The following is a 14,909-nucleotide window of genomic DNA, read 5'->3' on the forward strand; positions in this document are numbered from 1 at the left end:
AGAAGGAAATGGCAACCCACTCCAGTATTCTTGCCTGGAGAATCCCATGGACAGAGGAGCTTCGTGGGCTACAGTCCACGGGTCGCAAAGAGTAGGACATGACTAAGCAACTTCACTTTCACTTTCACTTTCTGCAGCGAGGGTTTTCAACTCAAATTCCTTTCCAGATTAGGCTTGTAAGATAATGAGAAAGCACGTGGGTGGAGGCCCTGTCTTGAGGGGCTGCTGCCACTTATCCTCCACCTTCCACGACCATGTAGGAATACCACCCAGTATGGCCAGATCTTCTGATTTTTCAAAAGAGCCAGAGATGCAGATTAAAAAATTTTTAATGTTGACTCAAATTTATAAAAAGTCCTATGTGGGCCCAACTAACCATATCTGTTTTCAGACATAGTTCTAATCTGTGGGTTAGGTTAGCCCTTTGGGCAACTGACCACCAGTTTGCCACATCAATAGATAAGAGTCTCAGAAATACAACCACAGTCTCAACATTTACTGGATTACTTTCCATCTAAATAGGCTTGGGCAGATTGTAGAATATGTCTTCCTGTGATCTGCCTAAACCCATGAACCCCAAACCCAATAACAAACCCTCCATCTGCAGAGCAGGCCCCGCAGGGATCTCACGTGATCCTCACAAGGGCCCTGAGAGACCAGGACCAAAGTCACAGCAAGGAAGTGAGGGCGCTAGGATTAGCCCCAGGTTATCTGTGTGGTAGAATGGCCGACTGTACCCGCCGGGTCTTCAATTTTATCTCTGCTGCTCACTAGCTGTGATTTCTGGCAAGCTACGTATTGCCAGGCCTCTTAAGAAATGGATCTGATATAATAGTACCCACCTCCCGGGGCTCCTCCAAGGGTAAAACGAGTTCACCTTACAGAGGGTCTGGAACTCCATAACTACTAGACAAAGTGACTTACTATTATTATTAACTAGTCCAGGCTTCTCTCTACTTTATCACCCCTACCTATCCAACTATTTGTACTTCTTTGAAAAGAATAAGAACCCAGGAGACTGTGAAGGCCGGCTCTACCTCTCTCCCTTCGCCTTTATCCTTCCTCTCCCTGAGACTTGGTTTCTGCATCTGTAAAATGGGGATGCTGTCAGAGATCTTCTCACAGACCCTCATGACCCCAAGGGGGAGGAGTCATGGGACACCTGTGATGTTAGTAAAAGAATGAACCTCAGTTCATTCTGACTGAGGTGCTCCATAGATCCTTGCTCTGTTACTGACACTCCATCCCTTGTAGGCTCAGTTGCCTCCAGGCTCTGGCCCCATTTCAGGTAGACAGTGGACCAAGTCACTCTTGCTTCTTAACTGATCTCCACATGGTACCCGGATCTGCAAAAAGAGCCCTGGCTACTCTCACCTGAGCCCCACGAGCTCCAGTCTCAGAGCTGGGCCTGCCCTGCCTAGGAGCCTCCATGAAGCTAGTAGAGAGCCTGCCTCATCCAGCGATTTCCCTAAAGTTCTAACCCAGATCCAGCCCTGATGCAACCACAACCCACTCACATTTCTAAGAACACCTTGTTTCTGTCACTGCTTCCTGTGTCTCGTGTATCAGTCTACAGAGACATCCCACTACCTTAGGCTCTCATCCAAGTGCCCCCAGCCTCCCACTGTCTGTTCAATACCCAGGACTGCCTCTTGCCTGTTCAATCAGACATCTTCCCAGAGTTGGTGGCTGAGTCTGTCCATCCGTGTTAGCCTGGTGCTGCTGGAATAGGGTGGGGTGTCTTCCTGTCCCACCCTTCTGGTCCAGCCCCTTACCTAGCGGCGAGCCTGATGTGACCAGCCACCTCACAAGGAGTAATAATCACGCTGTAATGGGAGCTTGTGTGTGCTAGACCAGAGTCTAAGCAGCTCATGTGTTTGCAGCATTCAATTCTCACAGCAACACCATGGGGTAGGTGCTAGCACCATTTTACTGATGAAAAAACCATTTATTAGGCCAGAATTCTTATTTAACTTCGTCAAGAATACGCAGCTACCACAAGTTCAAGTCCAGCAGCATGCCTCCAGTGCCCACATGCTTCATCTTCACACTGACAGCTCAAGCAACTGGTCTTTGAGAAAGGTAGTCTAAACCTCCTTTCCTTCTTGACTCCACCTGGAAACCTGAAACTCCTGGCAGCAATCTACCAGGAATCCCACTCACCCTATGGGCTGCAGCCCACCAGGACTGCCTTTCTCCCAGCCAGCTAAATCCCAGCCATCTGAACACTTCAGTCCAGGTCCCAGGGGCCCCGAAATCACCCAGCCCCTTGATGCGAGGCTTCCCTGCTCCGTCCAGCCCCCAGCCCACTGCCCATTTGCTCCTGCTCTCCTCTGGCTCTATCAGAGCATCTACAGCCATGTCTCAGGCCCCCAACCTGTTCCAGAACCTCATAACCTCATTAAAAGAAAGATGGCCCCTGTCAAGCCCCAAAGCACCAAGAAGCCATTTTCGTCATCACATACGTTCCCTCTCTCTGCCACTCACCCCTTGCCCCACCACACCCCAGGCGCCCTCACCTGTCACAATGGGGTAGGACTGCGGCCCAGGCACACTGCTCCCGATGTCAGCGGGGGTGGGACTGGTCAGGTTGGCCTTCATGTCATCCAGCCCTCCTGCCAGCGAGGCCATGGTGGAATAATCGGCGGTCTGAAAGAGGAAACAAGACAGATGTCTCAGCATGGAGGTTCCAAAGCACTCCAGCCAAATACCACTGCCACGTTTTGGGCTCAGCCAGCTAGCCCATACCAGCATCAAGGCTCCTGGGGGGCTCACGGATCCCCAGTATTGAGAGGACACATTCAGCTTGACAGAACAAGACAGGTATCCAGAATCAGGACATCTCCCCAAGTGAGGAAGTGGACAAGATTCACTGCAGCTTCATGAGAATTCAAACCTTGCTTCTTCATGGCCTGCAGGTTCCCTTCCCTCAGCCCCAGCCAGCCAGGGACAACCAACCTCCTCTATGCAAGGAGGAAGGCATCTATAACCAAAGCGAGGCAGAAACATGAATCTTGTAGCCAAGACACTGGAAAGGAAATTTTCTCATTTCTGTGCTCTTAAACCACAAGTGTAGAATCACAAAAACAAGGGCTAAAGGGAATTTGGGTCATCACCTAGTTGAAACCCTCATTTCACAGAGGAGGAAACTGAGACCCAAGGGGACGAGGGCTTTGCCCAGGGTCAACAGGAGATGGTTCACCATAAACTCTCACCCCAAAACCATCATATCAAAGCAAATGTTTTTGAATTCTGGAAGCATGTAATGCTGAAAACTGATTTACCAAGTCCACTGCAATCATGTACACTTGGCCCGTGAGTCCTACTCTTTTCTTTAAGACATTGCATGAAACCAGAGCTCATGAAGTGTCATGTCCTTGGCACCACTGTCAGAATGGTCACTAGAAAGGTTGTGAAGCTGCTGACATGGGTCTTCCCACTCCAGGAAAAACTCAGCAAGAGTGACAGGTCTCTTCCTCCCATTCCCCACCTCAATCCCAGGCCTATCTTCAGGTAAAGAAATTATTCACAGATACCCAAGCCAAAGAATTTGGCTGTGCCAACCTCTGGTGCAGGGAGTCTCCTCCATCACCCTGGCATTGCCAATGGATGATGCCTTTCTGTCTGTCCTTAGCAGACAAGGACAAGGAAACAAGCAGTCTATTGAAAGGAGTTTACAGGCTCCCTGGGTAGGGTGATGAGGACTGAGTCACTGGGAGGGAAACCAGAGTCACTGGGCAAGTGACAGGCAGAGGGGACGAAGACTCAGGCACATCCCTAGTGCTTTTGTCTGCAAATGAATTAGAAAGTAATTCCAGGGCAGCTCAAATGCTGAGCACGGTGGGTGGCAGCCATGTGTCCAGGAGGTACTGCAGGTCCAGGCACCCTGAGATGGATTCTTGTCCAGAGCTCCCGGGACTTGGCACCTGTCTCCAGCAGAGGCTGATTCTGCAACGTGCAGAGAACAGCATAGGCCTGGAGCCAGCCCCGGGGCTTCTACAGGAGAAGGACAAGATGGCGACAGGCCTCCCTGACATCAGGAATCACTATAAAGCTGCAGTAATTAAGACAGTATGGGACTGGCACAGGCATGGATAAATCGACCAATGAAACAGAATCAAGTCCAGAAACTGATCTGTGCATGTATGGAACCTTGATATATGAGAGAGGTGATGTACAAATCAGCAGGGAAGGATGAGACTCTAATAAACAGCACAGGGGAACCAGTTATCCATTCAGAAACAAGGAGGGAAAAAAGAAATTGGATCTTTACTTTACACCAGACACAAAAATCAATTCTGGGTGGATTAGAGACCTAAATGTGAAAGGCAAAAGCATCTAACATGGTCCAGACTTGGGAACAAGTCTGCCCTTCATAGAAAAGAAAATGTATGCCCCTGGGATGCTCACACAGAGTTCCTGGTCACTGTGAGGACCGTAGTGATTCCTGGCCAACCCGCTGCCTTGCTTCAGTGCTTCTTCCTCCAGGAAGTCCTTTCTGACTACCACTCTCCAGGAAGCAGGAGTCCAGAGCAGCACAAGGACAATAAGAACCATAATATTCACAACTATGTCAAAGCTCACACTTATCAATCACTTGTTCTATGCCAGGGGCATTTATCTGTGTTATCCCATTTAATCCTCACACTTACCCCCATGTAGTAGGGTCTACATTATTCCTATTGTACAGATGAAGAAACTGAGACTTCTAACGTAGGAGGAAAGTGTTTGCCTAATGTCGTACAGCTTCTAGGTGCCAGAGCCAGGATGCAAACCTGGGCATCTGACTCCAAAATCTGGACAATTACGCTAACGATTTTCATACTGTGTCCTAACCCTTTAACAGGTAGGAAACCACTGTGCTAGTACTAACCTTTAAAATGGAAAACCGAGTCGACTAGAACAGAAGAGTCTCTCACATAGAACAAGTAAATCCTGTTTCATCATTCTTTGTTTCGATGTAAGTGGATATGTGTGTACTAGGTAGAGATGACAATATATTTCTGGCTGTAGGTCTCACCCAGCGGTCTTCATTCCAGGCAGCAGGAAGCTATTGAGTAAAGGTCACTGTCTAGACTTAATCCAGCACAGAATGGGACTTATTCATGCATTAGCCTCCTAATTTGCTTAAAAAATTAAGATGTAAAGCTCATTGGAGGCTCTCCTTCAGTGCACTGCCACGTGCAAAACCAGGAGGTCAAATTGTCTCTGTGAGGGTCTCTGGGGTTTCTGAGATCCTGGGATGGGGACAGTGCCTATCATCTCCCTAGGTTCCTGTGCCCTAGTAAAGGTCTGAGCATAGTGCATGCTTAGTGTTTATTGAGCTTTTTTGTGTGTGCAAGATGGCATGTGAGGACCAAACATGCTCTCTGACCTTCATCCACACATCTCAAGGGAAAAGACACGTGGTCCTGAAGCTCCATCCAACAGGGACAGAGGCACAGAGCCATTCATTGACATGGCACAGGAAGTGGTAAGGAAATGTTTCTTGGGCAAGCTGCTATTTATCCTGGACTTGAGCAATCCCTGACCCCCAAGCTGAATAGAGCTGAAAGAAAGCTCAGAGGTGAGATGGGAGTGATCCAAAAACAAGGCACGTGTCAACAGCTACAGGAGGAAGAGGTCCAGATGAAAAAGTAGACAAGCTGCGATTTGACTCTGAAGAGCCTGCACACTGAACACTTGGGTGAACAAACGAATGAGTGACCCTTATCCTCAGGAGAACCAGGCAGCATCTTGGCTATGAGTGGCACCCCTGCGCCCCTCCCCACCCCACTACCAGGTCTGCCCCTTCCTAGACCCCAGGCTGGGCAGCTGCATCCACAAGAGAAAGCCTCTATTTCCCAAGGAAGCATAGCCAACCGGGTTTAAGAAAATAATCAGAGGATGGCCAACCCTGCCTCTTAACATATTTAATATCGAGATGGAAGAGGCTTTTTATTTGATTCTGTTTTAGTCAGTAAATTCAGTATCAAGGTTTGTTCAGTCACTTCAGCAATTGGGTTTGAATCATCTCTTCCAGACACAAAATCTTCAACTTGTGTAAGACATGCAGTGGGAGATCCAAAAATCCAGTTGCTCAAGCACCAGAGGTTGCCAGAAGGTGCAATGAACTTCCCTAAAAGAGCTGGGGCTGAGAAGCCAGCTGTCACTGCCCTTTACCACGTGTGCCTCCCACCACCTCCTGCTCACAGGGCTTGAGCCCAATCTCTCTCCTTTGGTGGGGTTCTATAGCTCCTGCTCTGCTCCTGCATGAAATGCTGTCATTTCATTTGCTTTGTAATTATTCCCCCATTTCTCACCATTCTCTGTCCCACTGAGCTGCCTGTGATTTTCTGAGGCAACTGCCTTCTCCCTCATCTCCTGGGGTCCCTGGACCCTCGTTCCACTGTCTATTCCTCAGCCACTCCAGGAACTGTCCTACCTCTGCCTGGAAAGTGTACCTCACTCAGCCACTTAAACTCACAAGACCCAGTTCAAATGTCATCTCCTTGGTGCAGCCGTTCCTGGACCCCACATTCCTACAAAGAAATCATGATTCCCTTGTCTATGTTTCCATAGTTGGTGTCATTTTGCACAGATTTTTATTATCATACCTCCCAACATGTATAATGGCTTTTGTCTATCTCCCTCCAGGTTGCCTTGAGAGCACAGAGCAGGAAATAGCCTGAGAGCCCCCTAAGTGTTTGTTGAATGAATGAATGCATGATCCAGGAGCATGATATTCACCACAAAATCCAAACGTTAACTGGGGAGGGTGTGAACAAGAGTTGGAAATAATATGCTAACCTGCCACCTCTACCCCTCAACAAGTCAGGTGACCAGAAGACAATGTCCTTGTCTACCATGAGGTGTAGTCCCTGAGGAAGTGATTTCATTGTTCTGGGACAGAATATCAGGCATTCAGCACTGATTAAAGGGAATAAAAAAAAAAGAGCCATACAAAGAACTTTAAAAAAATCCTCTAGAGACACTCCCATTAGAACATTCAAATTCCATGTCAATGTCTTCTACAATTCATTACCCACCCACCCCCCAAAAAATTTACTACTAGGACATTGGAAAACCTAGATATCCTTCTTTGCCTTGGTTGCCAGGAAGCTTAGTCAAATTCAGAGCTTAGTCACCACAAGTGTATCATTGCTGGCACCTTGTAGAATGATCTTAGTCTTTCCTGTGCATAATCTCTGAACTTTTTCAGCCTTAGCTAATGTAGATATAGGTCATTGTTTATTTTGCAGAATACTTCAAGTCCTTTTTGAAAGTGGAGGCTGGGAGAGGTAGAAAGAATGACAGGAAAAGAAAGATGGGAGGGATGATCAGGAGAAAGACAAGAAAAGAGGGAACCCATGATTGGTGCCTCTTTTCCTGGTAACAGTGGCATCTATTTCCATATCTCATAGTTGTTTGGAAAGCCAAGGGCTGAACAGTGGGGCTGTGTTTGTGCACCCATGCCCTTGGGAACACAACCCCCCACCCTCCCTCCATTGGCTGTCAAGCCACCAACATCTGCAGGCAACAGCTGTATTCCACATTCCTACTTTTACAAGTTTTTGGAGTTCTTTGTGAATTTTGTGCTTCTGCTCCCTTCCCATTAGGGCTCCTTGGTTCTGTTCTTGACTATGACCCAGGAAAGAAAATAAACTGAGGTCAGCAAGCCACAGGTCCATACAGCCAAAGTTATGGTTTTTCCAATAGTCATGTATGGATGTGGGAGTTGGACCATAAAGAAGGCTGAGAGCCAAAGAATTGATACTTTTGAACTGTGGTGCCAGGAGACTCTTGAGAGTCCCTTGGACTGCAAGAAAATCAAACCAGTCAATCCTAAAAGAAATCAACCCTGAATATTCATTGGAAGGAATGATGCTGAGGCTCCAATACTCTGGCCACCTCATGCGAAGAGCTGACTCACTGGAAAAGACCCTGATGCTGGGAAAGACTGAGGGCAGGAGGAGAAGGGAGTGACAGAGGATGGGATGGTTGGATGGCATCACCAACTCAATGGACGTGAGTTTAAGCAAACTCCAGGAGATAGTAAAGGACAGGGAAGCCTGGCATGTTAAAGTCCATGGGGTTGCAAAGAGTCAGACATGACTTAGAGACTGAATAACAACACAGCAAGTCCCAGAGGGTCCACTCCAATGGAACCAACTGGGGTAAAAACTTCTCTGCCTACTTACGTGAAAAGATGTTCAATGTCGCTCATTATTAGAGAAATGCAAATCAAAACTACAATCAGACATCACCTCACACCAGTTAGAATGGCCATCATCAAAATATCTACAAGCAATAAATGCTGGAGAAGGTATAAAGAGAAGGGGAACCTCCTACACTGTTGGTGGGAATGTAAATTGGTATGGCCACTATGAAGAACAGTATGGAGGCTCCTTAAAAAACTAAAAGTAGAGTTACCATATGACCCAGCAATCTCCCTCCTGGGCATGTATCTGGGGAAAAAGTCTGAAAGGGAACATGCCTCCTAGTGTTCATTGCAGCACTGTTTACAACAGCCAAGACATAGAGGCGATCTAAATGTCTATCGAGAAACAAATGAATAAAGAGGACGTGGTACATACATACAATGGAATATTACTCAGCCATTAAAAAGAACAAGATAATGCCACTTGCAGCAACATGAGCGGACCTACCAATTGTCGCACTGAGGGTCGTAAGTCAGACAGAGCAAGACAGATACTGTATATCACTTACGCGTGGAATCTAAAAAACTGATACAAACGAATTTATTCACAAAACAGAAACAGACTCACAGATTTAGAGAACGAATTTATGGTCACCAAAGGGGAAGGGGTGGGGTGGAAGGATAGATTGGGGGTTTGAGATTGACATGTACACATTGCTATATTTAAAATACATAACCAACAAGGACCCACCTATCCTTGAGCACAGGGAATTCTGCTCAATATAATGTAACAACCTAAATGGGAAAAGAACTTGAAAAAGAATAGACACATGTACATGTATGACTAAATCACTCTGCTGTACACCTGAAACTAACACTTTTTTTTTTTTTTGAGAAAAGTCTCTCCTCGTGTGACTTAATTTATTTTTTTAAACCTTTTCTTCTGATGGACAGGGAAGCCTGGCGTGCTGCAGTCCATGGGGTAACAAAGAGTCGGACATGACTGAGCGACTAAACTGAACTGAACTGATTTTGCATTGGTATATAGTCAATAACACAACATTGTTAATCAACTATACACTAATATAAAATAAGAAGTTAAAAAAAGATAGGCAATCATTTGTCAAGCATGGTTTAGATGAGTGGGCTCCACATTTTTAGTATTTGCATCTTGATTGATAAAATATCTATTGAGAAAAAAAAAAGGCCCCACCTACTGCCACAGACCCCTAGGAGGCCTCAAGTTCAAGTCCTACCAGGTAGGCACCAGGTATGTACCTCCTCTCAGATACAATGCTCCAAATGACAGTCTTGCGCTCTCAAATGTCTGAGCCAGAAGGATGTTCAGGGTTATCTTTTCTAACCTGGAAAAACTGATTGAGGGAGGTGAACGGACTTCTTAGCTAATTTTTATCTGCATAAAATAAAGCTGTTGATCCTGTAGTAGAAAGAACAGTGAACTAGGAGCAATAACACAGGGTTCCTGCCCCAGCCCTGCCTCTGTCTCACCTGTGTGACCTCAGGCAAGCCGGGCCAGTTCTCAGAGCCTTATTTTCCGCATTAATAAAACGAGATTTAAGTCTAACCCTCCGCCGCCTGCCGGGGCGACAGTGAAGATCCAAAGGATAAGGAGAGGGACCACACTTCGGACACTAGGCAGCAGGGAAGGCCATAGACTCGTAGCAGGGACTCGAGGCAGCGCGCACCCCAGGGAGGTGTGTGCTTGGTGTCACTTGGGTCTCTAGGAAATTACCTGGAAAAGGACTGCCTGGGGCTGCACCAAGTATTGTCTCATCAGCACGGGGCACCACTGCCATAGCATGGAGGAGAAAAGAAACACAGACACGTGAGAAGGAGGGCAGCGCGAAGCAGGGCAGTGCAGGGGGTCAGGCTGCGGGGCTGCTGCCTCAGCTGGCCTCCTGGGGCCACCACAAGGCTTCCCCATCACCTGCTGAGTCCTCCACGTTCACCGCTGGGCCCGAGGCGGCCCTCGGGAGACGGGCCCGAGCCAGGCCAACCACTCCCCCACCTGAGGGACCAGATTCCTGCTCAACTATGCACCTACCCAGAGGAGGACGGAGCTGGAGTGGGGGGGGCGTGTCCCCAGGGCCTGGCCTGATGACAGGCAAGAGTGCAGCTGAGGAACCCGCCAGTTCTGCGGACAGGAGGAGGAGGACAGGGCTCAAGTCTGCCACAGGCAAGGTTCGTGCAGTGCGGAGCCAGGCCAGGCGCCTCACGTTCTCGGCCCCTTCTCTCATCTTCAACGTGGGGATACATGACCTACAGCACAGGGTCATGACCAGGCATACAGGAAGTGATAAGAATGTCAACTCCTGAGGGCAGGCCTTTTTGTTCTCGTTTTTTTTTTTTTTTTCCGTCTTCATGGCCAGTATCCCAGTGAGTTAATCAACATCGATATCCCAGTGTGATTTTACCAGATGTTATCATTGGAGGAAACTGGATAAGGGTATATGGGATCCCTCCACATTATTTTTTTAGCACTGCATGTAAACCTACAATTATTTCAAACTAAAAAGTTTAATTTTAAAAATGAAAAAGAGAAACACAAAAAACAATAAACTTTGAGCATTCCATCTCCACTAAACCAAATAGAAGATGAATCAAACTTGAAAAAGAAATTTTTGCTGAAAGGAGGGATGATGAATGACACCTGCAAAAGTGCTCCATAATCTACAAAGTGCTACTGCCAGTATTATCAGAGGGGAAGAACTGCCAAGAATTCTGAATGGCCTCACTCTTCCAGGAAGCCCTCCTGGATTTCCCCTCCTGTGTTCCTAGAACCCCAAAGTGCATGCACATCCCTACAGCTGCACTGTAACACTCTGTATTGTACACTTCCTTATTTAAGGGCCCTCATTCCCCAACCACAGTGTGAATTTCATGAGGATAGGGCTGTGTCTCCTTCATCTTTGTGACAGCAGCTCCTGGCCCAGTGCCCAGCTCTGAACAGATGTGACATAAATGCCTGTGGAGCCAAATGAACTGGGACAGGTACCATGGCCTGGCTCTGCCAGCAGCATCCGAGGTGCTTCCCAGGGTCACTGAGACAGTAAGTGACAGAAAAATGCTTTGATTCATCAGAAAGTACCCTAGGCATGAATGAGACATGCTCATTATTCATGTGGTTCTCCAGAATTGTGTCCATGACTTGGTCAACATGGTCTGCAATGGAATCAAGGGGCTTCCAAGAAGAGATTTGCAAGGTTTAACTGACTCATCTCTCCCTATTCCATTTACAGCATGCCAGGCGTCACTCCAGTCCATCCCCAGACACACAGGTGGTGGGGACAGGAGGGAAAGCCCAGGGAGGAGAATGAAATCAGATATTCTGGTTTCTGTCCCAGAGAAACTTTTCTAGCACTGACTCATCTGGAGGCCCCCTTCTCCCACCATGGCCACTTAGAGAAACTTGTGTGTGTGTGTGCTCAGTTGCACAATCATGTCCAGCTCTTTGTGATCCTATGGACTGGAGCCCACCAGGCTCCTCTGTCCATGGGATTTTTTCAGGCAAGAATACTGGAGTGGGTTGCCATTTCCTCCAGCCCAGGGATAGAATCCGCAGCTCCTCCATCTTCGGCATTGTAGGAGGATTCCTTAAGCCATCAGAGAAACCCTAGAGAATCTTAGTGAACCAAATCTCAGGACCCAGGAGAGCTCGGGGGTTATGGAGGTTGATCTTCAGCTGATGCTCAAAACTCACCGGTGATAGGAAACTCCCCACTTCCTGAGGCAGCCGCTTGGTGGCCACACAGCTCTGGCTACCACAAAGTGCTAAGGCTGCCCCACATTGGTCATGAGTGTGCTCTCTGGGGCCCCAGTTCCAACGAATGTCCTCTCACAGCATAAGCAGCTTGCTTCTGCTTTTCTTGTCACCTCATTGCCTGGTTAACTCATGCTGGTCTCACAGTCAATGCAGAACTCACCACAAGCTCAAGTGAAATGGAAAGTGATTGTGCATATGATTGTTTTGAAGTATCCATTTTCTCCCACCCCTAACCAGTATACTATTTGTAAGGGAGTGCTCTGTGCTTATAAACCCTCCCTGGCTCCTCACTGCCTCCAGGCAATGTTGACCCAAACCATACAGACCCCAATCCAAATCCCAACCTGCTCTTCCAGTTTCAACTCAGATCTACCTACTTCCGACACTCTACCCACGACTCCAGCCACACCGCACTCGTCCTAATTCCTGAGTACCCCAGTCACTCCACCCAGTGCCTCTGTTCACTCTGTTTTCCATCCTCATCCCAGTCCAAATCATTGTTCTCTAAGGCCCGGTTCCAATGCTATCTCTTCCATAAGTCTTTTTGGTTGAAATAAATCATTTTCTTCTCTGAATTTCCCCAGGATTTTCACCACCCTGTGTTTGGGATATTTATCACCTCTTGATGAAAGTGAAAGAGGAGAGTGAAAAAGCTGGCTTAAAACTCAACATTCAAAAAACTAAGACCATGGCATCCAGTCCCATCACTTCCTGGCAAATAGATGGGAAAACAATGGAAACAGTGACACACTTTATTTTCTTGGGCTCCAAAATCACTGTAGATGGTGACTGCAGCCATGAAATTAAAAGATGCTTACTTCTTAGAAGGAAAGTTATGACCAAACTAGACAGCACATTAAAAAGCAGAGACATTACTTTGCCAACAAAGGTCTGTCTAGTCAAGGCTATGGTTTTTCCAGTGGTCATGAATGGATGTGAGAGTTGGACTATAAAGAAAGCTGAGAGATGAAGAACTGATGCTTTTGAACTGTGGTGTCGGAGAAGATTCTTGGAAGACTCCTGGACAGCAAGGAGATCAAACCAGTCTATCCTAAAGGAAATCAGTCCTGAATATTCACTGGAAGGACCGATGCTGAAACTGAAGCTCCAATACTTTGGCTACTTGATGCAAAGAACTGAATCATTGGAAAAGATGCTGATGCTGGTAAAGATTGAAGGCAGGAGGAGAAGGGGACAACAGAGGATGATTGGATGGCATCACCAACTCAATGGACATGAATTTAAGGAAGCTCCTAGAGTTGGTGATGGACAGGGAAGCCTGACGTGCTGCAGTCCACAGAGTTGCAAAGAGTTGGACACACCTGAGCGACTGAACTTGATCCCAGTCATTTGACATTGTATCTGCTCTCCCTCTGAGATGAGGAGGCACGTCCGGGCAGTCTGATTTGGGACAGTAGGCTGGGCGGGACATATCCTGAATGAAGCTGAGCAAGGGAGAGAGGGAAGGAACAAAAGATTCTGGGGTCCACCCTGAACCTCAAGAAATCTGTAAGATGGGCAGGGAGAGAAGGCCCTGGGCTTGGAGCATTGTGGCTTTTGTCCTCCCAAACGCAAGAGAAGAAATGACAAGGCTTGAAGCACAGAGCTCCACTTCTGGAGGACAAGAGCCAGGACCCAGCAGCCAAGGCTTCCTGAATGATAAGAAGACACAGTGGGAGGGAACTGCGTGGAGGAGGGAGAGGAGGACTCCCTCCTTGGGAATTGCCAGGGTCTGCTCAGACTCTGCCATCCAGATCCTGATGTAGCAAAGAGGAGGGAGATTTCCAAAAACAAACTCTATCTCAGAGCAGCCAAATTCCACCAACTTCTCTCCAGGTGGTTCATGATGGGGCCTGGCTGTCCCATCCTGCTACAGGGAAAGGAGAAGGGCAGGGAGGCTCACTACCACCAAAGGAATGCCTCTTGGCTACCAAGGGGCCTGAAAGGGGGGCATGCAAAGGGATGTCCTCCATCCTTAAGTACCCGGTACAGGAGTGGGGGACATCCCAGGATGCTCATAGTTCACTTTCTTGTGGATTTATTTCCCAAATGCAGGAAAACAGAAAGGCTATCCATGCAGCTGTAAAGAAACAAAAGACCTCTGTAGTGCAAGATTAATAGGGTGGAGGCCGGGAGGGGAGTTTGGATGCCCTTCCCCACCACCACTGCCCTGCCACTGCTGAGCGGTGACATGCATGTGTGTGTGCGCACACACACACACACACACACACACACACAAATACACACTCCTCAGGTCAAAGGTCATCTCTCAGCCCCTTCTGTTCCCCATCAGGAAGAACCTTCTATCAGGCAACATTCTGAAAAGGTAAACAGGCAGTCTCGGGAGGGCATTCCTTCTGTCACCAAGGTCTGCTACAGCCAAACAGACACTGCCAAGAGAAATGCCAGAAAAAGAAGGCTGAGAGAACCAGGCCTCTCACAGCTAATTCAGACTCCAACTCAGACGATTCTAGCATCTCTGACCTAAACCCTCAGACACAGGATAAGTCAGGAGTACTCATATTTGTTGGATGCTTACTACACAGCAGCTATTGCTCTAGGTGTTAGCGTGTGTAAGCGTGTGTAAGCGTGCGTGCATGCCCAGTTGTGTCTGACTCTTTGTGACCCTATGGACTGTAGCTTGCCAGGCTCCCCTGTCCACGAGACTCTCCAGGCAAGAATACTGAAGTGGGTTGCCATGCCCTCGTCCAGGAGATCTTCCCAATCCAGGGATCGAACCTGGGTCTCCTGCATTGCAGGAGGATTCTTTACCACTGAGCCACTGGGATGCCCTCTAGGTGTTAAAACCCATTAATTTATTTAACCCTTACAATGACCCTATGGGTAAGTATTATTACTCCCAGTTTACAGAGGATGAAAATGAGGCACAAGGGACCAAAATAATGTGCCTGAATCACCCTGCAGCAGTGCGACTCCAAGCCTGAGATGCTGAACTCCACTAGACACCACCTTGATCAACCCGAT

At 47.7% G+C, this 14,909-nt stretch overlaps 1 protein-coding gene across 1 annotated transcript in view; it reads right to left on the reverse strand.

Annotated features, from left to right (window-relative positions):
• Window positions 1-14,909, reverse strand: part of PAX5 (paired box 5) — a 171,193-nt gene that overhangs the window by 68,002 nt on the left and 88,282 nt on the right. The window contains exons 7-8 of the mRNA XM_052644974.1: window positions 9,894-9,950; window positions 2,520-2,649 (exon numbers count right to left, since the gene is read on the reverse strand). Coding sequence (XP_052500934.1) covers window positions 2,520-2,649; window positions 9,894-9,950 — 187 coding nt within the window. The remainder of the gene's footprint in view (window positions 1-2,519; window positions 2,650-9,893; window positions 9,951-14,909) is intronic.

Source organism: Budorcas taxicolor, chromosome 8 (assembly GCF_023091745.1).
Source record: "Budorcas taxicolor isolate Tak-1 chromosome 8, Takin1.1, whole genome shotgun sequence".
Classification (NCBI taxonomy): domain Eukaryota; kingdom Metazoa; phylum Chordata; class Mammalia; order Artiodactyla; family Bovidae; genus Budorcas; species Budorcas taxicolor.